Raw genomic sequence first — 26,497 nt, forward strand, 5'->3', positions numbered from 1 at the left:
CGTCGCCTGCCACATGTTGCGGATTGTCACTTGCCACGTCGCCTGTCACCAGATGCAGATTGTCACTTGCCACGTCGCCTGCCACATGTTGCGGATTGTCACTTGCCACGTCGCCTGTCACCAGATGCAGATTGTCACTTCCCACGTCGCCTGCCACATGTTGCGGATTGTCACTTGCCACGTCGCTTGTCACCAGATGCAGATTGTCACTTGCCACGTCGCCTGCCACGTTTGCGGATTGTCACTTGCATGTCACTTGCCACGTCGCCTGCCACATGTTGCAGATTGTCACGTGCCATGTCGCCTGTCACCAGATGCAGATTGTCACTTGCCACCTGCTAAGGTGGTCTCTTGTGTCCCAGAGACAGGCAGCAGAGAGATGATGTAATCTCTCTGCTGCCGCAGCTGCCTGCATGGTGGGGGGGAACTGCAGGGATGCAGGGCGGGCGGTGAGAGATGATGTCATCTCTCTGCTCCCCCGCCCGCCTGCCCCTGATTGGCCAGCAGCCGCTCACAAACACATGTCAGCGGTGGCTCTGTCACCTATGGAGCCGCCCAGCGGCTCTTTTACTCACAGAGCCGCCCAGCGGCTCTCTCTCTCACGGAGCCGCCCGGCGGCTCTTTTACTCACGGAGCCGCCCAGCGGCTCTCTCTCTCACGGAGCCGCCCAGCGGCTCTCTCTCTCACGGAGCCGCCCAGCGGCTCTCTCTCTCACGGAGCCGCCCAGCGGCTCTCTCTCTCACGGAGCCGCCCGGCGGCTCTTTTACTCACAGAGCCGCTCGGCGGCTCTCTCACAGTGACACACAGTGACACTCACCTGCATTTCTCGGAGGGGGCAATTGCCCCGTTGCCCCCCCCCTGGATCCGCCCCTGAGTCCATCCAGTTCAACCTTTGTAGGTGTACATGTGTCAGTGTCTATAATTATTTATATCCCTGTATGTTGTGTTCTTTAATATGCACATCCAAGAGTCTTTTAAAAATATCCATACTCCACGCTGACGCCACTAATTGTGGAAGAGAGTTCTACATCCTTATTGCCCTAACAGGGAAAAAACCCCTGCGCGGTTTAAGGTTAAACCGCTTCTCCTCCAATCTCATTGTGTGGCCCTGTGTCCTCTTACATTCCCTGAGACTGAATCGTTTTTTTCCTATGCAGGGATCACCAATGAGGTATTTGTAAATCACTATCATGTCCCCTCTCAAGTGTCGCTTCTCCAGCGAGAATAAATTTAGTGCTTGCAAGCGTTCCTCGTAATTGAGGGCGTCAAGTCCCCTTATTAATTTTGTTGCCCTTCTGTGGACTCTCTCCAGTTCCAGCACATCCCTTCTGAGGACTGGTGAACAGAACTGGACAGAGTCCTCCAGATGTGGTCTAACCAGAGTTTTATAAAGTGATAGGATTATCATTTTATCCCTTGAGTATATCATATTTTTTTGGGTATATCATTTTTTTATGCAGGCTTTGGTAGCTGCAGCTTGACATTGCATGCTATTGCTCAATCTGTCATCTACTAGGACCCCCAGATCTTTCTCCATCCTTGATTCCCCCAGCGGTTCTCCCCTTAGTGAGTAGCTTGCATTTATGTTTTTTGCCTCCCAAGTGCTTTGCTTTACATTTCTCCACATTAAACCTCGTTTACCATGTAGTTGCCCACTCCATTATTTTTTCAGGTCTTTTTGTAAAATTTCTATATCCTGTTGTGAAGTTATTGCCCTGCTTATTCTTGTGTCATCCGCAAAAACTGAGATTGAGCTATTTATCCCATTCTCTATATCATTTACTGTATGAATAAATTTAATAGAATTGGTCTCAAAACAGAACCTTGGGGTACCCCACTTACCACTCCAGACCAGTCTGAGTACACGTTATTTATCGCCACCCTTTGGACACGCCCCTATAACCAGTTTTTTACCCAAGAACAAACCTTATGGTCCATGCCTGCAGACCTCAGCTTGTAAATTAAGCGTTTTTTGGGGGATTGTATCAAATGCTTTTTCAAAATCCAGGTCCACTAAATCCACAGGCCTTCCCCTGTCTAGATGGCAGCTAACTTACTTGTAGAATGTTAGCAGATTGGTCTGGCACGAATGACCTGTCGTAAACCCATGCTGATTACTACTAATTATATTTTTGTCTACAGTAAATTTTTGGATATAGTCCTTTATCATCCCCTCCAATAATTTACCAACTATTGATGTTAGACTGACTGGCCTGTAGGTTCCAGGGATTTGTCTCCGCCCTTTTTTAATATTAGTACCGCTTTGGCTTTTCTTCAATCACCTGGTACAATTCCTGTCAGTATACTGTCCACAAAGATTAGGAACAATGCTCTGGTTATAACCTGACTGAGTTCTCGGAGGACTCTCTAGTGTAAGCCATCTGGTCCTGGTGATTTATTTGTATTAAGTTTATTAAGTCTTTCCTTCACTCCGGCATCTGTTAGCCACAACGGTATGCCCTGTGATGTGTCACTAACAGTACTGTCGTGGTCAGTATACCCCTCCTTTTCCTGTGTAAAAACTGAGGAGAAGAACTCACCCCAGGGTAGGCCTCTCATGTGACACCCATGTGCTTGGCACCCAACGAGGAGGGGAACATGGAGGACATAATGACCAACCACACCCCACCTACTCTTACGTGGTTTCTTAAAGCGGGGTTCCACCCAAATTTTGAACAATATCTGTATGTATTCTCTTCCTTGCCTAGATGCTGACATGCCGTTTAAAAAAATTTAAATCGCCGTAATTACCTTTTATTTTTCTATTCTTCTTTGCACTTCCTGGTTCTCCTCCCATGGGAGTAGGCGTGTTTCTAGCCTCTCCCAGACTCCTGGGAGCTAGTCTCAGGCTTCTCAGGATGCCACTGAGCATGTGCAGGAACGAGCGGTGAATGCTGGGAACACAGCATTCACCACATCCAGGAAATAAATGCTTGTGGGCTTCAAATGCCCACAATGAAGATGGAAACTGCCTACAGTGAATAATATAAGTTATTCTTTCTGACGAAATCTGACACAGGCGGACATATTACACACAATATGTGAGTATGTAATGCTGAGAAGAAAAGTTTGTGAATGAACTAAAAAAAAAAAAAACGATAGATAGGTGGACCCCCGCTTTAAGATTGCTATATAGTGAGTAAAATGGTCTTGTGAACGTACAAACTGAACCAGATTTTTGATGGTAGTTTGTGTTTGGTGGGAAATCCAAGTTAGCATGTTAAAGTAAACCTCTGCTGTGTTATAAATGGAAAATCAACTGGTTAAATTTAAAGTATAATAGTAATGCTGGCCATACACTATACGAAAAATGGGCCGAACCCATTTTCGAAAAAACAAACAAGAGCAAACAATAGTACCATCATGTAATGACCGATAAATTGTTCAGTGGACATAAATGAATCCATTTTTTGTTCATTTTTTTACATATACCTAGTGAAAACAGTTCGGACGGTAAACACATTAACCTTTCAATTTATTGTTCCAAAATTGTCATTCGTTTATTCGTCTCAAAAACGTCCCAACGAATACTGATTTTGTGCCCATTAACTGGCCGGAAAATGAACAAACTGGCCAAATGGCTGAATTTTAGCCGATTTTTCGTATAGTGTATGGCCAGCATAAGCGTTTTTTAAGTTTTATATAGAGTGAAGAGGGATTAGTACACCTGTCACACCTGTCAGGTTTATATTGCAGTCTGTTCTCCCATTAGGCAGATTTACCCTCTCTATGTGTCCTTTTTATCATTAGAGAATAAAATTTTGGGTTGTTACCAGAACAGGAATAGAAGAGAAAACTTCCAATGGGGACACTAGTTCTGACGACCCTGGTGACAACAAGGTATTCCCGAGGAAATTAAGAACTTTGTAAGCCTTGAGTTGGTAACTTACACAGAAATTAGAATTCTTCTGCCTTCACATGACAGCACTAAGCCAATCATCATGGCATTAATGATTATCAAGTATGGTTATATGGAGTAAGTCACATACTCCTCCTCCATACCAAGAGGCACAATATTTTCTTTGTTCCCAGCAGCTGAAAAAAATGGTGTAGAGTGAAGCAAAGGTAAGCACGTGTAGCTGCGGAATGGGACATGAAAGCAAACCTATTGCATTGCCCTGTGAGGGCAAAGCACAGTTTTACTTTAAAGTGACCTTGCCACTCTTCAAAAGTTACTAAGCCAAGCCATATTTGTAAAAGGAGCAGAAACTAATGTCTCCTGCTGCCCGTGCCATTGACAACACTGTTCCAAACTTTAGAAATGTTCTGCTAAAGCCTGCAGAGAAATTGACATTTTAATCTTCTCGGTCCCCTGCAGAACTCACGGCCCCTTCTGCTGACCTCAATGCCACTTCTACCAGGTATATCTTTTAATGGATCAAGGACAGCAGGAGAAACCAGTGAGATCTGCCAGGGACCCATGAGACCGACACTCCCAGAAGTGTCATTTTCCCTGCAGACTTTACATGAAGATTTCTCAGGACTGGAGCAGCTTTTGACAGTAGGAAAGATGACTATATACACTGTTCTTTTCAGGTATGGCTTGGCTGTAGTAAGTTTTGGATAGTAACAGGGTTGCTTTAAGCTGCCATCTAAATGTTATGGGATCTAAAAGTAGGAACTAATAAATGTGAAAAAATGTTTTAAAATATATGCATTTCGAATATATTTTATAACATCTAAAAATAGACACCGGCCATTGGCAATTTTCCAGCAATGTTATAAAATATTTCTTAGATTATCAATCTTTTTCTACCTGCAGGCAATCATATATAAATAAACATCGATAAACAGCATTTTACACAAACCACGTGGCACTAAAACAACCAAGGATTAGTTTGAAGGAAAAAACAGAATTATTTATATATTCTTAACAATATCAGACATGCATTTGTAAATTCATAAAATAAACATTTATGCAAATATTTAAAATTAGTATTTTGACTAGACTATGAAAGTGAATGAATCATGTCTACATTTAGTTTCATTTTTCACATTACAATATAGCATTTCTCAAATATAGTTTAATTCCTAGTTGGGGTGTATAGTTCCTTCAGGGGAAGAAATAGGAGCAGATGATTGTGAGGGAATGGGAGCTGATAGGGGATGGGCGGGCGTAGGAGGTGATAGTACATGAAGGGCATGGGAGCTGATAGCCGGCTTTAACCACTTGACATCCACGCTATACCTGAAAGATGGCTACAGCGCAGACCTCAAATGCCGGAAAGGGCGCCCATGTGCGTCCTCCCATTCTCGTGCCACCCGCATGCCCTTCAGACTCAGCTGATCACAGAGCAGGGTAAAGGGCCAATCACAGCAGGACCTTTACCATGTGATCAGCTGTCAGCCAATGAGGGACCCTAAGTGCCAACCAGCACTGCTAATCAGTGCCCCCCAGTGTTGCAAATCTGTGCCCACCAGTGCCATTTATCAGTGCCCATCAGTACTGCTAATCAGTGCCCATCAGTGCTGCCAATTAGTGCCCATCAGTGCCTCATCATCAGTGCCTCCTGATCAGTGTGCCCACCAGTGCCACCTATCAGTGCCACCTCTCTGTGCCACATAGTGCCCACCAGTGTCACCTATCAGTGTCCATCAGAGCCACCTATCAGTGCCGGCTATCAGTGCCGCCTCTCTGTGCCACCTATCAGTGTCTATCAGTGCCACCTATCAGTGCCCATCAGTACTTTTAACCCGCTGGGTTAAACAAAAAGAAAACTGAGTCTGTGTACCCACAGGCTTGGACATGCAAACTCGTGTTCGCCTCTTTGAAAGTTTGCGAGTTGAATGTTCGTATATAGGGGACTTATTGTATTTTGTGTTCGCTGAAGTTGATCTCCCCCACTGGATATGCTGTCCTTTTACCATAGATTGACTTCAAGGCATTCTAAGCTCCCTGGTAATAAAATCAGTGAAATTGTGCTCATTTTACAAATTTCTGTCAAACTTGAAAATATTTTAATCTTTGTGTAATGTCCTAAGGGGAAATTAAAATTTAAAAAATGAACTTTATGAGCTTTACCATTCCACTGTGTTACATATAAATGTAATTTATCACTAACATAATGTAATTTTAGTCAGAAGGCTTTGTTGGTTATGTGTTGGGGTATCTGGCCTGTGCTTGCTTTCACAGGTTTCTTAGATAATCCCTTGTATTAATGTGCCCCTTTAGTTTGTATCTCAATACATGTCAAGTATGTGCATTTATTCTTTTTACTGTCTAGAGGTAAAATGGCAATTTCTGCTATGAAAAATATAACAAGTAACCTCTCCAGTTTGTTTTCTATCATTTTTAGTATTCAATAATTTTCTTATTGTCTGTGTCACTGTACAACTCCTAAGTGAACTTATACCAGAAACAATAAAAAAGCATACCACCAAAATAAGGAGGGACACATTGAAGTATGATGCAACATTAATGGGAAATGCTAGGGCTTTTAGTTCCTCATTTTTTAGGTGGTGAATTTTTGGACTACAGTATATTGTTAGCTTCTATAGTGAAGTTTGTAAGGTAGCATATGGTTTGCCACAACAAAATGTATTCATCTGCGTGTATCTTCCATAGCCTCAGAGGATTGTTGTGGCATCAGACGCTTGGCATCTGAGCACTGCAATCCCAATAATAGGTGTCTCAGTTACTCCTTTTACTGGGACCAGCATTTTAGCTAGTTGGGGGCAACAATAGAAACATGAGACTGATGTAGCCTTCCTAAAAGAAGTGTGCATGTCTACCCTATGAAAGAAAATGCTTTTCCATGCAGGGAAAGAGAAGAGGTTGGATAGTAGATGGTGCACATTGTACTTAGGCAGATTGGCTGAAAAATTAGAGTGTGGACATGTGTGCAAGAAAAGTCAAAACTTTAGCACTCTAGCTATAAATACTAGCGTAAAAGTGGAAAATTATAAGCAAGAATGGAGTCCAGTCTAAAGAGTGGCTGTGAGTAAAAGGTGTATTGCAAGATTGCTTTTGCATGCATGCTCGTTGTACGTCCACTTCAGAGAGGCATAAACAGGGTGGTTCTGGGCATCAAGTCATGTACATAAGTGTACCTGTCAGCTGAAATAAATATATCGCTAGGCACTCCATTTCTGGGTCGAGTGACCTAGCATTGCGACAGCATTACCCTGGGGTGCTGATGTCAGCAGACTTCAGTCAAATGGAAAGAAGACTCTGCTGACATTGGCACCCACAGTTTGGAGCTGCTGCAGGTCATGTGACCGTATGCTAGTTTTACGTCTAATGATGCAGAAACAAATATGGATGAACATTGTCCATTGCTGAGTTTCTAATCCATTTTGAAACTGAAATACTTGGTAGGAAGTTTATACATTAATGATAAAGTCACTAAGAAAATAGTCCTCATGGACTAGGCTCTTACTATTCATGAAATTGATGTTCGTTTTTCTGAAGGGTTTAAGTGTCTTCTTTAAAAAGAACCTAGTGTGCACCTGAACTGTACTTTATTTCCTAATACCGATTTTTACTCAATATGCTTGATTCCTCATTCTAGTCTGTGTATGTGTTGTCTTCCTTTTTTGCCTATCCTCTCTCCATCCTTTCCTTCATTTTCTTTTTTGCTTCCCCTCCTCTCTTCCCCCACCCTTCTCTTTCAATCCTTCACCCTCTCTTTTTTCAGCTGTACTACAAATTGAAATGATGTGGAGCGTGTCTCTCTGCCACTTTGCTTGAGACGGCTTTACAAGCGCAGCGAAAGCTGCCTGCGGCCTCCGTCTGCTTCTGCAGTGCGACCTGAGCCTGTAATATTGCGGAAGGGAGGGGGGCAGTGCCCCCAGGTGGAGAGAGCCCAGAATGCTTACATTACAAGCCTATGCACATCTGATGTGCAGAGTAGTTAATGTTTTTACTGTGCAGAACAGTATGCATAGAAATTCAGATGAGGCAGAGTCTCTATTGTCAACAGCATGTGTAGAATTAGGTTGGATTGTATGCAGAACACTGTGGGGTCTGCAGTGTATTGTTCATATTTTTGGGAGGTGTACAGAATATGAAATATTCAGATATCAGTCTGTTTCTGTTTTTCATTCTGCATTTTCATTTGGTTTTTGGTTTAAATGTTTTTGTTTTTTAATCTCCAGTTCCTGCAACTATCACCTCTCACCCCAACACTACCATTGCAATCAAAGGACAAACCAAAGGCCTGAACTGTACAGCACGGGGAGAGCGTCCCATCATTATTCGCTGGGAAAAGGGAGACACAGTAATAGATCCAGACAGGAATCTGCGCTACGTGATTGCCACAAAAGACAGCGGAGATGAGGTTATCTCAACCCTGACGGTGAGAGTCATAGTGTAGGGAAAAGCAAGAGCAACTGCAAATTCTGGAAATGCTGCACAGAGATGAATTTTCTTGTAACTCTTTCTTTGTTTTGCCTAGCTCAAGCCAGCTGAGCGCGGAGACTCGGTTTTCTTTTCATGCCATGCTATCAATTCTTATGGAGAAGATAGGGGTCTCATCCAACTCACCGTTCAAGGTACGGACAAAGAGTGACAATGAGCTACTTCTATGCTGTTTAGGTGGAGTGCTTACTAATAGTCAGTGTTTTCATCTTGACAGAGCCACCAGACCCACCTGAACTGGAAGTCCGAGAAGTGAAAGCTCGCAGTATGAATCTGCGATGGACGCAAAGATTTGATGGAAACAGCATTATAACTGCCTTTGACATTGAGTACAAAAACAAGTCAGGTAAATGATGTGTGCGTGTTGATCAAGGATAAGCTAGTTGATTTACAGCCACAACAAGACCAATCATATTTCCCAAACCCAGATTTTCATGTGTGACTGATTTTATAACATACCAATTTGGATTTAAAGTTGTTGTAAAGGCAGAAGGTGTTTTATCTTAATGCATTCTATGCATGAAGAGAATAAGTGTTCTGTGTGCAGCAGCCACCCTCAGCCCCCTAATACTTACCTGAGACCCATTTAGATCCAGCCATGTTGCAGGAGTGTCTCGGCTGCCCGGGACTCCCCACCTCATTGGCTGAGACAGCAGCGCAGGGCCATTGGCTTCCATTGCTGCCATTCAAAGTCAGTCAGCCAATGAGGAGAGAAAGGGGGTGGAGCTGGGCCACGGCTCTGTGTCTGAATCGACACTGGGAGGTGTGGCACAGAGGTGTGAAAAAAATGATAAAAATGTAGTTTGGGTATAGTGTTGCATCACCGCGCAATTGTCATTCAAAGTGCGACAGCACTGAAAGCTGAAAATTGTCCTGGTCAAAAAGGGCGTGAAAGTACCCAGTGGGCAAGTGCTTACGCTATTTGAGTGATCAGTTGTGATGTATAGATACACTTATTATAATTCTTTGTTAAGTATGCCTGAAAAAAATGATTGTGCCATTTTGTCTGGATGCCTGTACATTATCTGTCCTCCTTTGCTGCCTCATTTGCAGTGATTCGTGTTGCAGACAGGTTACATTTTCTCACTTCCACCCTGCTATGATTGAATCTTTATCTTAAGTAGAACTGCAGGTTAAAATTCACCTTAATTAGTTAAATTAGGGAAAGCTGGCCCAAACAAATTATTTTGTTACAGAGTAATGAGGCTGCTGTATATTATAGAATGTAGTAGCATTAGCTACATACAGTAAGCAGCACAATGTTTCAGCAGCAGTACAGGCGACTTTCCGTCTGCGGATGAAATTAAAGTGGAACTAAAACCCTCCTTTGTTTTCAGCCAAGGAAGCTGCCATCTTGGCCTCTTTTTGATCTGTTTTAATTGAACTGCTATGATGCTGCACATGTAATCAGTTATGATTCCAGCTATTTGATGGTTGTAACTGTTACATACCCGGCACATGCTGGAAATGTATTTGGTTTTGGTGAAACAGTTAAATCAATGGGTTTAGTTCAATGAAAGTTTAGTTGAGTGCTTCTCTGCCATTCAGGAAAAGCCTAGTGTTTTTATCAAAGAATAGAAGGCTTCCACTGATTGGCCAAAGTGGAAATCGTGGTGCCAGCTGTCTACCTCTCTCCCCCATCCAATTGCAGAGAAGCACTTAGCCCAACTCTCTTTATTCCAACAGTAGCCCAAGGCTGCCTGTACTGCTGCCAGTACACAGGACAGTTTGTATGTAGCTAATGCTACTCTTGTAAATTACCTACAGCAGTCGCATCATTCTGCAATGGAAATAGTTCCTTTGGGTCATCCTGGCCCAATAAACTGTTTAAAGTGAAATTAAAGTATAACTAAAGGTATAACACTTTTTAACATTTGTTTTGGATAGAGGGGAGAGGGATTAGAACACCTGCCAGTTTTTATTGTTGTCTGTGTTCCTGTTCACCCATTCTATTAGTCCTGTTTACCAATAATATTAATAGTGAAAGTAAAAGTAAATCCCATATTTTAGATTCACCCTAGATTCTCTCCAGAAAAGTAATGGAGGGCAAATATTCCAATGGGGACACTAGTTCTGGTCACCTGTGGGTCCGCAAGAGATTCTCTAAATTTGCAGAAATTTCCTCTCACTTCCTGTTTGGTTATGGGACAGGAAGTGAAAAGAAATATCCCCAACTGGACAAAGATGGCAAAAAATAGGATTTTTATAACAGCTTACCTGTAAAATCCTTTTCTTGGAGTACATCACGGGACACAGAGCCATAGTAACAACTATATGGGTATATAGGCCACCTTTAGGTGATGGACACTGGCATGCCCTAAGACTGGAAGTTCACTCTCTATATAACCCCTTCCAGTACTGGGAGTACCTCAGTTTTGTAGCCAAGCAATACATGTGTAACCAAAGAGGGGAGGGACCTCTGTGTCCCGTAATGTACTCCAAGAAAAGGATTTTACAGGTAAGCTGTTATAAAAATCCTATTTTCTTTATCGTACATCACAGGACACAGAGATATAGTAATAACTATATGGGATGTCCCAGAGCAATACTATCTGAGGGGAGGGAGACACAAACAAAAAACAGGGCGCCATCAGACTTGAGGACCTATACTGCAGCCTGCAGCACACTGCGCCCAAAGGTGATATCCTCATGCCTTTTTACATCCACCTGATAGAATCTAGTGAATGTATGGACTGAAGACTAGTTGCGGCCTTGCAGATTTGAGCCATGGAAGCCTGGTGATGCACTGCCCACAAAGCACTGACAGCCCTGGTAGAGTGCGCCTTGATTTGAAAAGGAGGAATCTTCCTCTTCAAACCATAAGCTTGAACAATTACTTGCTGAATCCACTTAGAAATAGTAGATTTTGCTACTGTCTGTCCTTTCCCAGGACCTTCAGGCAGCACAAACAAAACATTATTTTTTTGAATCTGAGCAGTCGCTTTCAGGTAGACCTTGATTGCCCTCACTACATCCTGCGAATGTAGCGACTTTTCCTCTGTAGAACAAGGTTCAGGAAAAAATGAAGGTAGAACAATATTCTGGTTTAGATGAAAACCTGACATTACCTTCGGTAGAAAGTTAGGATAAGGACGCAATACTACCTTATCCTTGTGAATAATCAAATATGGCTCTTTACAAGAAAGCACTGCCAACTCTGATACTCTTCTTGCAGAAGATATGGCTACCAGAAAAACTAATTTCCTTGTCAAAAGGACCAAGGGAATATGACGAATTGGCTCAAAAGGCTGTTTCTGTAACACCGACAGAACTAAATTCAAGTCCCAAGAATTCAGGGGCGACCTAACCGGTGGATTAAGCCATGTTACCCCCTGTATAAAATTACGGACCAGGGAATGCGAAGCAAGTGGTCGTTGAAACAATCCAGATAAGACAGAGACCTGGCCTTTGATAGTATTTAAGGCCAGCTTCATCACTAACCCTGTTTGCAGAAAAGCAAGCATTCTACCTATGACATACTTTCTAGGATGCCAACCCCTGGATTCACACCAGGAAACATATGCCTTCCAGACTCTATAATATATGACTCTGGAGGCCGGCTTCAAGGTAGACACAACTGATCCTGACAGCCCACGCTTCCCCAGAATGTGGGTTTCGATAGCCAAACCGTTAAATTTAGCCTTTGTAAGGTAGGATGGAATACCAGACCTTGCGACTGCAGGTCCGGACGTGGTGGTAGGGTCCATGGATCTCCTACCGCCATCTTTACGGTCTCTACATACCAAGATCTTCTGGGCCACGCCGGGGGCCACAAGAACCACCGACTTCCTTTCCTGCTTGAGCCTGCGAAGAAGTTGTGGAAGCAGCAGAATAGGAGGGAATGCATAAATCAGTGAAAATTGATCCCACAGGGTCACCAAGGCATCTGTTCTGCATGCTAGAGGATCCCTTGTTCTTGACACAAAGTTGTCGATCTTCTTGTTGAACCTGGGCGCAAATAGGTCTACATCCGGGATCCCCCATCCCTGGCATATTGCCAGGAAGATATAGGGGTGAAGGGACCATTCCCCCGGGAACAACTGCTGGCAACTCAAGTAGTCCGCCTGCCAATTTTTTTTATTCCCGGAATGAAGACTGCCGATAGACAAGGTACATGATTTTCTGCCCAAGTTAGGATATGGTTCAAGGGAATATGGCCGCAAGACTTCTTGTGTCCCCCAGGTGACTTCTTGTGTCCCCCAGGTGATTGATATATATAAATTGATATAGGTCGTCTAGGTATGCAATAACTGTTATACCTTGAGTCCTTAGTTTGGCCAGAGAAGGGGCCAGAACTTTTGTAAACACCCGGGGTGCAGTGGCTAGACGAAAGGCAAAGCTACAAACTGAAAATTGAGTTTTTCTACCTCAAACAAAGATACTTCTGTTGAGCAGGGAAAATAGGCACATGTAGGTATGCATCCTTGATGTCAACTGACGCCAGAAGTTTTCCTCCTTGCAGAATGGAGACTACTGATCGGATTGATTTCATGCGAAACAAGCGGATATTTAGGAATCGGTTCAGATCCTTGAGATCTAAAATGGGTCTGACAACTCCATTTGGTTTTGGCACCGTGAAGAGGTTTGAATAAAACCTCAACCCCTGCTCTTCCATGGGGACCTCCATGATCATTCTTTGAGAAAAGAGCCGGTCTAATGCTTGAAAGAGAGACTTCTTTTTCTCTGGATCTTTGGGGACGTTTGATCTCAGAAAAAGAGGAGACGGGAACTCCCGGAACTCTAGTTTGTAACCTAGAGCTACTGTGGATACCACCCATCTGTCCCAAAACTCTTCCTGCCAGACCCTTGAGAACTGCAGAAGTCTTCCCCCCACTCGACCAGGGGCACCCCTTCATAAAGAGGCCTTAGGATTCTGCTTTGTAGGTTTCCTTCTCCAGGAGTTCTTCTGTCCCTGGGGTTGACCCTGAGGTTTACCTCTTGAAGCTGACGGCGGAGGCCGTCGTGACTGCCTAGAGGCTGATGCCCCTGACCCTGGAGAAGGAGCCCGTTTAAATGAAGGACGTTTATTCCATTTCTTAATTGGCAAAAGGGTACTTTTTCCACTTGAAATTTTCTGGATGTATTTATTGAAATCATCTCCAAACAGCCGTTCACTGTGAAAAGAAAACCCCTAGTAACTCGGCTAAATTCTGTGTCTGTTGATCAGGGATGACCTTGAGTACTTGTCTCAACTTGTCCTTCAGGGATTGACATACACCTATTGCCGCCACTGCAGGTTGAGTTACTGTTCCTGCCAAAGAAAACAAGCTTTTTAACAGGAATTCCAATCTTTTATCTGTTGGATCCCTAAGCATCTGAGCATTGTCAACTGGACAATTACATTTTTATTCACAGAGGAAATAGCAGCATCAATTGCCGGTATATTCCACCTTTTTGTGATTTTTTTCCTCCATGGAATAAAGTGTTGAAAACTTTTTTGGAGGGAGGAAATGTTTATCTGGGTGTTCCAGCAATGGATGGACAGGAAAAGCATGCATAGCTTGGAGAGGCTTTAGGGAACCCAAAGCAGAAGTGGGCCTTTCAGCTGACTCATTTGAGGGTAGCTTAAATGTGGAACGAACTATTTCTGTAAGCGACTGTAACAGCAGTTTTTCAGTTTGTGAAGCTGAAAAAGGTTCTTCCACAATTGATTCCTCGGAAGTGGAGTCAGCCTCCCCATGGTTCCCTGAAGGGGGCCTCATCCTCCCTTGCCCACTGATCCTCTGTTTTAGGGACCTGGGTGGTAGAAGGAGACCTATCCTGTTTTCTCCCATGCTGGGCAGATGAGATTAGAGCAGTCAATCTTTCCTCCAACCCCACCAAGGCTGAGGAGAAAACATCCTCAGTATTATAGATAGGGGCTGAAGTGTTGGAAACAGTTGACAAACCTGATGGCTCACCCTGATCAGCTACCCCTGGATCTTCAGGGGGGTGGCATTGCTGAGGTGAGACTAGGGTCCTCAGAGCCTGAGGATGATACCTTTGGTCCCCTTTTTGAGGAATTTATATGTCCCTTTCTGGAATGCATAGTCCTAAGCACAAATGCAGAGGTACTTACAAATAAAAACGCACCCATTGCTGAGCAATAGTCCAGTAATTGTTACTGCTATTAAACGCTCAGCCTGATGCAAAGTAAATGTGCCTTGAGGAATGCCTGTGTCCCACACTCACATGCCCAGGTCTGCGTCTGTGTCCTCCCGTCAGCCAAATGAGTCTGGCAATGGAGGTTTTGTAAACTATGCCATCCTGCGCTGTGACGCCCGCGTCAATGCAGCGCTAACTCACGCCCCCTACTTCCTCACTACACCCCCCTTCTCTTTTTCAGAAAAGTGATTCCTGCTTGCGCGCACATGCGGGCATCCGGTCCAATCGGATTGGCATGTGGGGGGGGGCGGGTGGAGGAGGAAGGCACTGGGCAAGAGAGGAGAGCCGCCGCTGCTGAGGGCGGTAGAAGGGGGAGTGGAGCAGCAAACCAGCGGACCCTTTAGCATCCCCCTGCCTGCTCCTGGAGAGGGGAGAGGAAACACAGCCTAGATGGGGGTAATTCCAACCAAACCCCCCTCCAAACCTCCTACCAGTGTCCAGGAACGAATAGCTGGAGGAAGCCTGCAGCTTCTGCTGACACAGAGTGAGATCTGAAAGCATGGAACAGGTACGTGCTCTTTACACCCTCTAGTGGCAACTTTAGGCATGACAACATTTACTGCAAGGAGAAATCCAAAGAAAGTTTTTAAATCCTTTAGGAACCTCCACTTACCTTATCCAGGCCGCAGGATTATGTCGTAAAACCAAACAGACCCAATCTTCACCCATCATGGCGGGCTCCGTTAAAAAACCTTCAAGGACTGGGGTCCCTTTTTATCGGGGTTCCACTGCCTTAGACCTGTATAGCACCCTGTCAGTAAGCTTTATGGAACTGTAATATGACAAAAGCACTGAATTCCAGGGCCCAGCTCTCAAAGAGAAGCGTTACAGGCAAAATCTCCTTTCTTCCGCCACGGAAGAACCAATTTGGCCTCAATGGCACTTTGGATTGATCCGTTTGCAAAGGCTTGCTCCATCAAGGAATACTCCAGTAGAGCCTCTGCATAGCACATCTTTACTCGTGACCAACACCTAAGACACTGGCGAAAAAACTGAGGTACTCCCAGTAATGGGAGGGGTTATATAGGGAGTGAACTTTCTGTCTTAAGGCGTGCCAGTGTCCATCACCTAAAGGTGGCCTATATACCCATATAGTTATTACTATGGCTCTGTGTACCACGATGTATGATAAAGAAAAAAATCTTACGCTATCCAAAATGGAAAAGAAAAGTTTTGCCTATAGTTTTTCTTTAACTGTGGAATTTTACTTTAAACCTGTGATAAAATTCCTCTTATTACAGAGAGGAGCTTTGATAAAGGTTAAACCAGTGTTTCTCAACTCCAGTCCTCAAGGCGCCCCAACAGGTCATGTTTTCAAGATTTCCCTCAGATGAAACGGCTGTGGTAATTACCAAGGCAGTGAAACTGATCAAATCAACTGTGAAAAATAATGGACAGCCTGAAAACGTGCCCTGTTGGAGCGCCTTGAGGACTGGAGTTGAGAAACACTGGGTTAAACAGATAAATAATAGTTGTCATAGCAAGAATGAAGTGAGAACATTTGGCCTTTTGGGCAAACACAGCCAAGTGGTCCTTTCATGGTAGAGACAGTTTTATGTGGGTTAAAGAAAGTGGAGTAGGCAAAAGTGTGCTATGACGCACAATGACACTTTTTCATATCTCCCAGCATCGGCTACCTTTGCTGATCAGTCACATGACATCTCAGAGACGCAAAGGAAGTAGATACTGGTTGACTTCCAACTGCCAGACATTGTAATTTCAAGTCTCAACAGAGAGCAGATAGCTATATAATGACTACCATGTGTGATTGACTGTAGCTCCTGCTCTTAATGATGTTTGAATGGTGAAGTATCTCCACTTAAGCCGATCAGTCCATCATGTCTTACTATTTCTGACTTAGGCAGAAATTGACCACCCATCCTGTCCTCCCGCAGTGTTCCCCCGGCATAATTGATGGTTTTTCAATTGGTTTCCCATTTTTATGAAAGCTACAAATCTATTGCAGTCCATTTTAAACTTCTTTTTCTTTGTTGACACATTGCTAATTCTTTATAAAGTGTCTTCTCATTGCAAGCATATTCTTTCATCCTCTTCAGTTTAACGTTTGCTCTTTGTTCAGATTGTTTCTTTCCAGTTAATGAGCACATATTCTGTAGGCTTCCCAACTAATAGGAATATGATAGTTGTATTGCTATAAGGCTTTTTAAATGTCATTACATTTTAGATTCAGTGTTTGAGTTCTCTTTCCTGTGCTATTGTTTCACTTGTTTTGTACTCTAGAAACAATTGAGTTTCAGTATTCTTTTCTTTGACCTAGATACCTGGGAATTTAAGCAATCCACCCGTAACATTTCACCTAGCATCAACCAGGCCAACATTGTTGATCTCCACCCAGCATCAGTGTACAGCATCCGAATGTATTCCTTCAATAAGATTGGCCGTAGTGAACCCAGCAAAGAGCTCACTATTAGTACTGAGGAGGCAGGTGAGTAGTACAAATAAGTACACTATGCTCTGAATTCTATAGCTAAGTGTAGCAGTAGGGTCTTTTGCTTTTCAATGTCATTTCTGTCTTTGGTATGTATGCCCAGAGGGATGCTGTTTCTGATCTCTCATGTTAAACTGCAGGACAAGTAGCACTAAACATACCTGACAGCTAACAACTCTGATTATTCAGTCCCAACTCAGGAAGATTCCCGCTGGTATAATATACTGTAGAAAGAAGTAAATCATTTAACATAAAGGTGAAATCCACTGCTATTAAAGCTGAAGTTTAATCTGCTTATATTTTGGCTTCTCTAATTTCTCATTTCACCTATCAACAATATGTCATTTAAAGTAAATTTAGTTTTCATTAAATAGTTTATTTTATACCCAGTGACTCCATCACTGGATCCCTGTGCTCCTCTATGCAATGAACCTGCAGGGTGCTGTACATAAAATCCTGAAGTACCTGCCTCAGTACTCCTCTGAAAAGCCCTCAGCCCTGATGAAAGCAGTGGGCTGGTTCTCAGGGGGAGTTTTGCAAATATCAAAATGCCTTAATGGGCGGATGTCGGTCTTTAGGAGTATGCATGCAGACTGTCCTAGATAATGTCTGCATGTGAAGCAAAGCCTCCATGATTGAAAGAACTGAAAACCAATGTATGAACGGGGCAAGTCATTTGCTACATAAGCCTATAATGACTCTATATAAACACAAGTGAATGTGGGTGGGCTTTGTCTTCCTGGCGGCTTGTTAGACATTGGCCAAACGCCTGGTGCCAGCAATATCTTCATCTAGCAAAGGTTATACATTGCCTCATGGGGACCATGGTCCACAAGAAGCTCACCTCTATTTTGAATGACACACACACTTAATGCCTGAAGAATTGGGAACCATGGGTGGCTCTAATGACAATTAGAACCTGGACCCCCTCCTTGCTCTCAAATTAATGATACTGATGTAGCTCTCCATCTTGGACCTGCGGTTGTATCCTGTGGGATTCCCCACCAACCCCACTACCTCTCCCCCTTTTCCCCTTCTTCCCGTCTCTCTCTCTCTCTACTTTTCTCCTTCTTATCAGTTGTTTTTTTGGTTTTGGGCCTTCAATGGTTCCTCTATTTTTGCTGGCTTGTACAGAGAACGTGGACCACCTTCTCCCCCCTGGTTTTGGGTGACTCTGATCATGCATGAAGTTCAGATTCCATGTACTTGAGCACCTTTTGTGCTTTTACGCATTCATGTCCTGGTAAAATGTCCTTGTAAAAAAAAGGGGTAAGTCGGGGACAATCAGCCTGGGGAAGAAAGGACTAGATGATGCTGGATGTCCTCCAGCCAAGAGGCATCTCTATCTGACTTGCAGCAGCTTCTAATGCAAACTGGCAGAAGCTCACAGTGTGTAAATTAGTGTAAGCAATTTCAATACAAGAGAGGAGTCTATACAACTGTGCAAGGCAAGGCTAGATTAAGACATTTAAAGACATTTAAGGATATTTGGAATCTCTGTAGTTAAAAAAACTGAGGCCATTTAAATGGCAGCATTTGTCACAGTCATATCATGTATCTGAATAGGAACTGCCAGTGTATATACTATATTTGGGAATGAGGTCAATTAGAGGGCTATCCAAAATTGTTCTAGTTTTAGAAGGGTTAGACTTTAACTTCTCCCTATTCCAGGTGTTCTCATTAATGAAGACAGGAAGATAAATCTCACAGCAAGGACACATGATCTAAATCTAACAAAAAGAGGTTTTGGCTAGACTTCAGCTGTAAACAAACTGATTCTAAATGCTTAATTTATTTTTAAAAATTATTGTCTACTGGAACTTGGGGATGTGAGATGGTGGAGGTGAGGCTTATCTCCAAGTTAGAGTGCAAATCAAGGTCTACATGGTCAGTGTATGGACAAGAATAGGGTGGATAGGGGTGGAGAAGTGTTCTCTGGACACTGATAGTGATTTGGAGGATTTATTATTTTCTACCACTTTTTGGTTGCTGTTCTTTAGTCCTAATAGCTAGTTTTGTATATTAACACATGTGGCATATTGATTTAGAGTAATTTTTCATTCAATCTTCAGCTGCTTTACCTTTTGCTACAATTTACCTACCCCACACAGTGCTCATAACAAATTGCAGGCAAAGAACCTAAACTTGCCTGCAGTATTGTGTCTAAAGGGCCCTCTGACCATGTTCCTCCTTGTATCCTTACAAATGTTTGCCCAGGGGGGGACGGGCAGTTATCACCTGCACACATACTGTGGCTTTTAAAGTAAACCAGAATGCCAAGATTATTTTCCTGGCTTGCTTACCCAACACCAGTGTCTATCTGGTCTATCTGCTGTGGTGTTCTTCCAATTCCCCACAAGTTATGCTCCTTCACCTAGCTGGCAGCCAATGATTAGGCTGCTGCTCAGCATAATTAGGATACTGCACCAACCAGTCCCCAAATGTGATTGCACACAAACCATTTATGTTGCTCAGCTCTTGGCCACCTGTTGTGACTCGCATGCGTTTCAGCACCAAGCACTTCCTGGTGCAGTTCTCATGTGGAAAGAAGGAATGTTAAAATAGGTGCCAGCTGTGGTAACAGATTATGTTGATAAACAGAGGATAGAAAATAGGCAAAAAAGATCCCAACCCCATGATCATGTGTATTCTTGTTAGCTCCTTCACTGCTGTTCTACATAGGAAAACTGATATATAAATATATTAACATCAGGGTTAATCGAATCAGTAGAATCAGTCGTCTTTTTTTTTTAAATTTATTTTACCGAAATATTTTAATGTAGATCCTTCCGATTTAGGAAGAATTACACAGTTTATGAATCCAAGCAATCTTCATGAATTTTATTATTTTCTGGAAATTGGAAAAATCTGTATGCATATGTTAAAAAAAAAGCAATTTGCTAATTTTCTGATTCACCTAGTTTTCAGGTTGATTATCTAATCACTAATACACAGATGACTCTCTGATCGAAGTGAATATCCCCTGCAGTGACTAGTCCAGCTCGATACGACATTCCTATTTGAGTTGACTTCTCCTTAACACTACCATCACCAACAGGGCTTCTGAGAAGGGTTGATGTGGGGTGATGCACTGGAGTTGGATGTCTTACTTCTCTGCCCAGTGAACATATAGTGTTGAAGAAAATCTGCGACTTATATCATCCCCAAGGATAGTTGTTATATAGTAAAAAAATCACATAGATATTTAAGGTACCATCTCAAATGCAGACATTTTTTAAGAACATTGTATTTCTATGGGTATTTATGTCAGCGACGGGTAATAAGGCACACATAGTCAGGTTGAAAAAAGTCCATTTAGTTCAACCAATAGAAAAAAAACTAATAGAAAACCTCCATATCCACAATCCTATACCCATGGTTGATCCAGAGCAAATTGGATCAATGATCCAGTTTTTTCTGGGGGGGGGGGGGGGGATGCTTCCTCACCCCCAGGAGGATCTGTGGATCAACAAAAAAAAAAAACACTTTTGGCAATTGTATTTTAGCATTGTATTTTTGTTTCTAGCTCCTGATGGGCCACCAATGGATGTCACACTGCAGCCATTAACCTCACAGAGCATCCAAGTCACTTGGAAGGTGAGAGTGCTTAAATTGTCTCCACAAACTAAACTGTATTCACAAAATAGGAATAAAAAATTTCAGGTAATGACAAGCAGATGCCAATACTACCGACTAGTGGGGTACAGAGGACTTAAGTAAGAGTGTACAGTAGATGTAAAATATTGTATTGCCTTTGTGTCTGTCATTGTTTAAGTGTCACATATTTTCATGTACAGTAACTTTGATCAAATGAATTGAGAGTTTCTTAATATCTAAATATACAAATATTTCTGAATTTTATTTTTCTACATTTACAGCATATAGCACAAACATATTCTGCAGCCATTCAGTCTATTTTTATTTACTTCCAACAATAATTGCCCTATAAGGACCTTGCAGTGCAAGTACCTGCTGGGTACTTGCGCACACATACACACACTCACACTTACAACTATATTCAAGAACTTATTTAAACTAATGGGGCGTACACACAGTCAGACTTTTTGGCTACAAAAGTCCGACAGCCCGTCCGACAAACTTTCGACGGACTTTTGGCGAACTTGCGGCGGACTTGCGGCGGACTTTCTAACGGACTTGCCTACATATGATCACACAAAAGTCCAACGGATTTGTACGTGATGACGTACAACGGACTAAAATAAGGAAGTTGATAGCCAGTAGCCAATAGCTGCCCTAGCATGGGTTTTTGTCCATCGGACTAGCATACAGACGAGCGGATTTCTGGGTCCGGCAGAGTTATGACCTAAAGATTTGAAGCATGTTCCAAATCTAAAGTCCATCAGATTTGCGGCTGGAAAAGTCCGCTGAAACTCCGGGGAAGCCCACACACGATTGGATTGTCCGCCGGACTTGGTCCGCCGGCGTCCGGCGGACTTTTGTAGCCGAAAAGTGTGACCGTGTGTACGCGGCATTATAATATGTGTCTAGATCAGGGGTGTCCAACCTGCGCCCCACAACAGAATGAATGTGGCCCAACACAAAATCGTAAACTTACTTAAAAATGTAGTTTCTTTTATTTAGGAATTTTTTTGTAACAATGTGTTTACACTAAGTGAATACATACGGCCAAAGAACAAAATGACAGTTTCTCTTTACTGGACTTTTATACGTTTTATCTTCCCATAGAAAAATATCCCACTCTTTACAATCACGCCTTATTCATGTCGTCATTTTTTGGCAGCACCTAGATTTCTGAGTAAATATTTTTCAAGGATGAAGCACAGGAAGGGCAAAATTACACCCAAAATATCTGATGAGCACTTTGAGAATTCATTGAGAATTGCTACTACATCCATCCAATCAGAAAATAATGCGTTAGTTTATCAAAAACAGTGTCAAATATCGCACTAGTTTTATGTTACCATCTTTTACTTCTAGAATAAAAAATATTCCAAAAACATTACGTTTTATTACTCAGGTACATTATCTATATCAGTGATCATTAACTTGTGATCTATCCAACTTTTTCTGCTCATTAGCTATCCTTATTGTTAGTGTATTTTATGTGTGGCCCAAGACAATTTCTCTTCTTCTGAAAAGGTTGAACACCCCTGGTGTAGATCCTCAAAGAAAATAAAAAAATTCAGTGGAAATGACCTGGGCACATAGAGAACATATATGCTGATATTGCCCTGTGAAACTGAAGTCTTTGACACTGACACAGTGCTACCTGCCCAGCCATTGTTCCAAGGAAAAAGTTTAGCTAGATGCCTAATTTTACCTCTTAGGCCTCTTGCACATGATACTCCTATTTGAGCATCTACTTTTTCAGACTTTTTTATGTATGTATTTGCATGTATTTACGCGCATTTTCACGTATATGCTTTTGTGCAGTTTTGCGTGCATTTTCATGCAAATGCGCGAAAACTTATTCTCAGGTTGTCGTTCTGCGTAATATGTAAATGGGCATTTGCGCGCATTTGTATACATGTGTATTTGCATGCATGAGGCATAAATTACTAACCAAAAAAGCTGATTTTTCAATTTTTTTTTACTAAAGAATGCACGGCACTTGTTTTCGCACCTGTGTGCATAGGCACATTACAATGAATGGGCTGTATTTTAGCCTTTTCAAGCTGCAGTGTGCAAGAGGCCTTATTGTGATGTGTTGTAGAGCAAAAACAAAGCAGGTCTGTAGTAGATTAATTTGCTTAAAGCAATTACATTGGGTGTCAAAAGTTGCAATAAAGTATCGTAAGTTCAGTGTTTCTCGTTGCTGGCCAATCCATGTGATTCTAAATATCACTGCTTTTTGGCCTTGTCATATTTGTATCTAGACAATAAAATAAGAAAAGAACAATTTCTTACCTACCCAAAACTGAATGGTTTTTAGATTATTTTTAGATAATTGTAGGTTCAGCTTACAATAGTTAATTCATGTAGTAAGTGCGGTAAGCAAGAAAACATAGTATACCTTTATGTTTGTCATTGATATCATATCACTGCTTAGACTGCTATATTTCTGTTTAGTTTCTGGGATACACTTCCTTGAATATGTAACATATAGAAGTACATTTACCTGTAGGCTCCAAGAAAAGAATTACAGAATGGAGTAATCCGTGGATATCAGATTGGATACCGGGAAAATGGACCGGGCAGTAACGGGCAGTACAGTATTGTAGAGATGAAAGCTACTGGTGATGGGGAGGTGTACACACTAGACAACATGAAGAAGTTTGCTCAGTATGGTGTAGTCGTCCAAGCATTTAATAGAGCAGGAACTGGACCTTCCTCTACAGAGATTAATGCCACAACGTTAGAAGATGGTAAGTACAATACACCCGTATCTCCTGCATTACTCTTTGTTCATTGTTTATATAGATAATCCTATTTGTAGCAGAATAATCTCTTACATTCATGACCAGTGTAAGGACTGTATTCATTTATGTTATTAAATATGTGGATGGTCCAGTATAATTTCAACTATAGTTGATATAGGCATTCTCCAAATTAGCCATTAGTACAGTAATAAAGGGAAATAGAATTATCTTTTAGAATGATTACTGATGTTGGTATAGGCTCATTCCATGCATAACTGATATTCACTTATTTAGAGATACTGGTGATCTGAATCCTCTCCCCCCGGGTCCTTAAAATGGTTATTAATAGTTGAGGATATACTCATTGATGAGTCTTACTCCTTTTATTGTTGTAGCAGGTGCCTCATTTCACCCACTGTATGTTCCATGTTGAAGCAGCTATGGCAGGTGGATGCTGGTAATTTACATAGTTACATAGTAGGCGAGGTTGAAAAAAGACACAAGTCCATCAAGTCCAACCTATGTGTGATTATATGTCAGTATTACATTGTATATCCCTGTATGTTGCGGTCATTCAGGTGCTTCTCTAATAGTTTTTTTGAAGCTATCGATGCTCCCCGCTGAGACCACCGCATGTGGAAGGGAATTCCACATCCTTGCCGCTCTTACAGTAAAGAACCCTCTACGCAGTTTAAGGTTAAACCTCTTTTCTTTTAATTTTAATGAGTGGCCACGAGTCTTGTTAAACTCTCTTCTGCGAAAAAGTTTTCTCCCTATTTAGGTGCAGAGATGGAGCTGGTAATTTAGGTGCAGAGATCTATAAAATCAGTCAAGATATATTACACCCACTTTTAATTAAAGTCCACTTTACTCACAATAATCTCATAAATGTATCCAATAATATCTGAGCAAAACAAATGCTGTTGATGTAGAGATATACACTTTATGGTTCTCAGGAAATCTAGGAATACTGTAGGTAAATTAAACCAGCAACATCTAGACAAAAATTTAATTTCCATTTTAATCTGACTTGCAAATTAGATATTTTATTACAGTCTCCATATTAAGTTGTACTTCATCTATTATACTGTGCTATATGTTTTCTCACATACAGTGCCTAGCCAGCCCCCAGAAAATGTTCGAGCTCTTTCCATTACCTCAGATGTAGCTGTCATATCCTGGTCCGAGCCACCTCGAAGCTCTCTCAATGGAGTTCTTAAGGGTTACAGAGTCATTTACTGGTCACTGTATCCAGATGGAGGTGAGTTTCTGGTTGAAGTGCGGGCTGTGATTATGATGGGGGTGAGTTAGGGTTGTTTTCTGAAAGCAGTGGGCCTTTGTGCAAGATTATAAGTTGGACTCTCAAGCCTGTGAACAAAAAAATGCGAGCCGTGGCAAGAATTGGGTGTGTTTCTAATTGCACTGAATTTTGGGCATGGCTTAAAGGATGTGGTTAAATAGAGCCTGAGCTGACTTCCATAGTATAGAATGCGACAGTGCTGAAGAGGGGCTGTACATCGCAGTATCTATGGGAGGAACACTGGAAGGGCCAGGGCCCAACATTAGAAGTTGGAACACCTGGTCAGGGGTCAGTAGTAATTGACTAACTTACTACAGTGACCTCTACATCACTACTGACCCCTGAACTCTGCGTCCCTTACTACTGACCTCTGCATCACCACTGATTTCTGCACCCTGCATCACTTACTACTGACCTCTCAACTCTGCACGTTTTGTCACTTACTACTGACCTCTGTGTCATATACTGCTGACCTCTGTGTCACTACTGACCTCTAAATTCTGCATCCCTTACTACTGTCTTCTGTCACTACTGACCTCTGCGCCAGTTACTACTGACCGCTAAACTCTGTGTTACTTACTACTGACCTCTAAACTCTACATTCCTTACTACAGCTCTTGCTGTTACTACTGACTGCTAAACTCTGCAGCACTTACCACTTCCCTCTGTGCCACTACTGACCTCTGAACTTTATGTTACGTAATACTGACCTCTGCATCAGTTACTACTGACCTCTAAACTTTGTGCTATTTACTACTGACCTCTGAACTCAGCAATCCTTACTACTGCTCTCTGTGTTACTACTGACCTCTGAACTCTGTGTTACTTACTACTGACCTCTGGATGCTGTGTCACTTACAACAGAGTTCAAGGGTCAAATATAAGTGATGCAGAGTTCAAAGGTCAGGAGTAATTAATACAGAGTTCAGAGGTCAGTAGTGAGGCAGAGTGCAGTACTAATTGGCCCTATGTCTTACAATGCAGTCAAAAAGCCCTTTCCTGCACAGTTTAGCTGTGGTCTCCCTCTCCCTGGACTCATCACTGCAGCTCCAGCTCTCTTCCTCCTCAAAGAGTAGGCAGGGCTAAACTACAGCCAATCATAGTCCTCCCTACAGGGGCGATCTAAGTAATAAATTATCTGTGACTTTGTCGCTAACCCGGGAGACGACCGATATAGGGAGTGGAAACGGGCTCTATGCAGACTCTCCACAGCTAGGATGGCACAAACGAATAAAGCGCTACTCTTTTCGGCCCAAAGAGTGTTTGAACATGGGGGGAAAAATGGGAAACTCCTTGCATGGTTGGCTAAGGGTAATATCCCAGCTACCCCTATTGGTTCCATCAGGGACAGTTCCGGCCAGTTACTCACATCCCCCCAGGATATTAACACTCGTTTTCGGGAATATTTCCGAGAGGTTTACTCCTCCAGGTCTGAGGCGTCTGACTCAGACCTGGCCAGGTTTCTAGATTCATTGTCCATCCCTAACTTAACAGCGGAAGCCAGGGAAGAATTGGAGAAGGATATCTCGCTAGAGGAGATTCAGGTCGCTATGGGACATCTCAAAGGGGGGAAGGCTCCTGGGGCAGATGGCCTACCATCTGAAGTCTATTCCAACTTCAGCGAAATTCTAGCTCCTAAATTAACCTCGCTATTATCTAATTTTATGGCCCTAGAATCTTTACCAGAGTCCATGAACGAGGCAGTAATTGTGTTGATTCCCAAGCCGGGTAAGGATCCGCTAGAGTGTGCCTCGTACAGGCCAATATCGCTACTTAATGTAGACGCCAAGATCTTTGCGAAAGTTCTGGCTATCCGCTTATCTCACGTCATAGAAGAACTGATCGGTATAGATCAGACCGGATTTATGCCTGGCAAGGGAACCGATATCAATCTGAGGCGTCTC

General features: G+C 42.6%; 1 protein-coding gene across 2 annotated transcripts in view; it reads left to right on the forward strand.

Annotated features, from left to right (window-relative positions):
- Positions 1-26,497, forward strand: part of DSCAML1 (DS cell adhesion molecule like 1) — a 440,889-nt gene that overhangs the window by 358,427 nt on the left and 55,965 nt on the right. For both annotated transcript variants that reach the window (XM_073602485.1, XM_073602486.1), the window contains exons 12-18: positions 8,098-8,297; positions 8,397-8,493; positions 8,577-8,705; positions 16,782-16,949; positions 20,479-20,549; positions 23,059-23,299; positions 24,408-24,554. In XM_073602485.1, the coding sequence (XP_073458586.1) occupies positions 8,098-8,297; positions 8,397-8,493; positions 8,577-8,705; positions 16,782-16,949; positions 20,479-20,549; positions 23,059-23,299; positions 24,408-24,554 (1,053 nt within the window). The remainder of the gene's footprint in view (positions 1-8,097; positions 8,298-8,396; positions 8,494-8,576; positions 8,706-16,781; positions 16,950-20,478; positions 20,550-23,058; positions 23,300-24,407; positions 24,555-26,497) is intronic.

Source organism: Aquarana catesbeiana, linkage group LG10, assembly GCF_042186555.1.
Source record: "Aquarana catesbeiana isolate 2022-GZ linkage group LG10, ASM4218655v1, whole genome shotgun sequence".
NCBI lineage: Eukaryota > Metazoa > Chordata > Amphibia > Anura > Ranidae > Aquarana > Aquarana catesbeiana.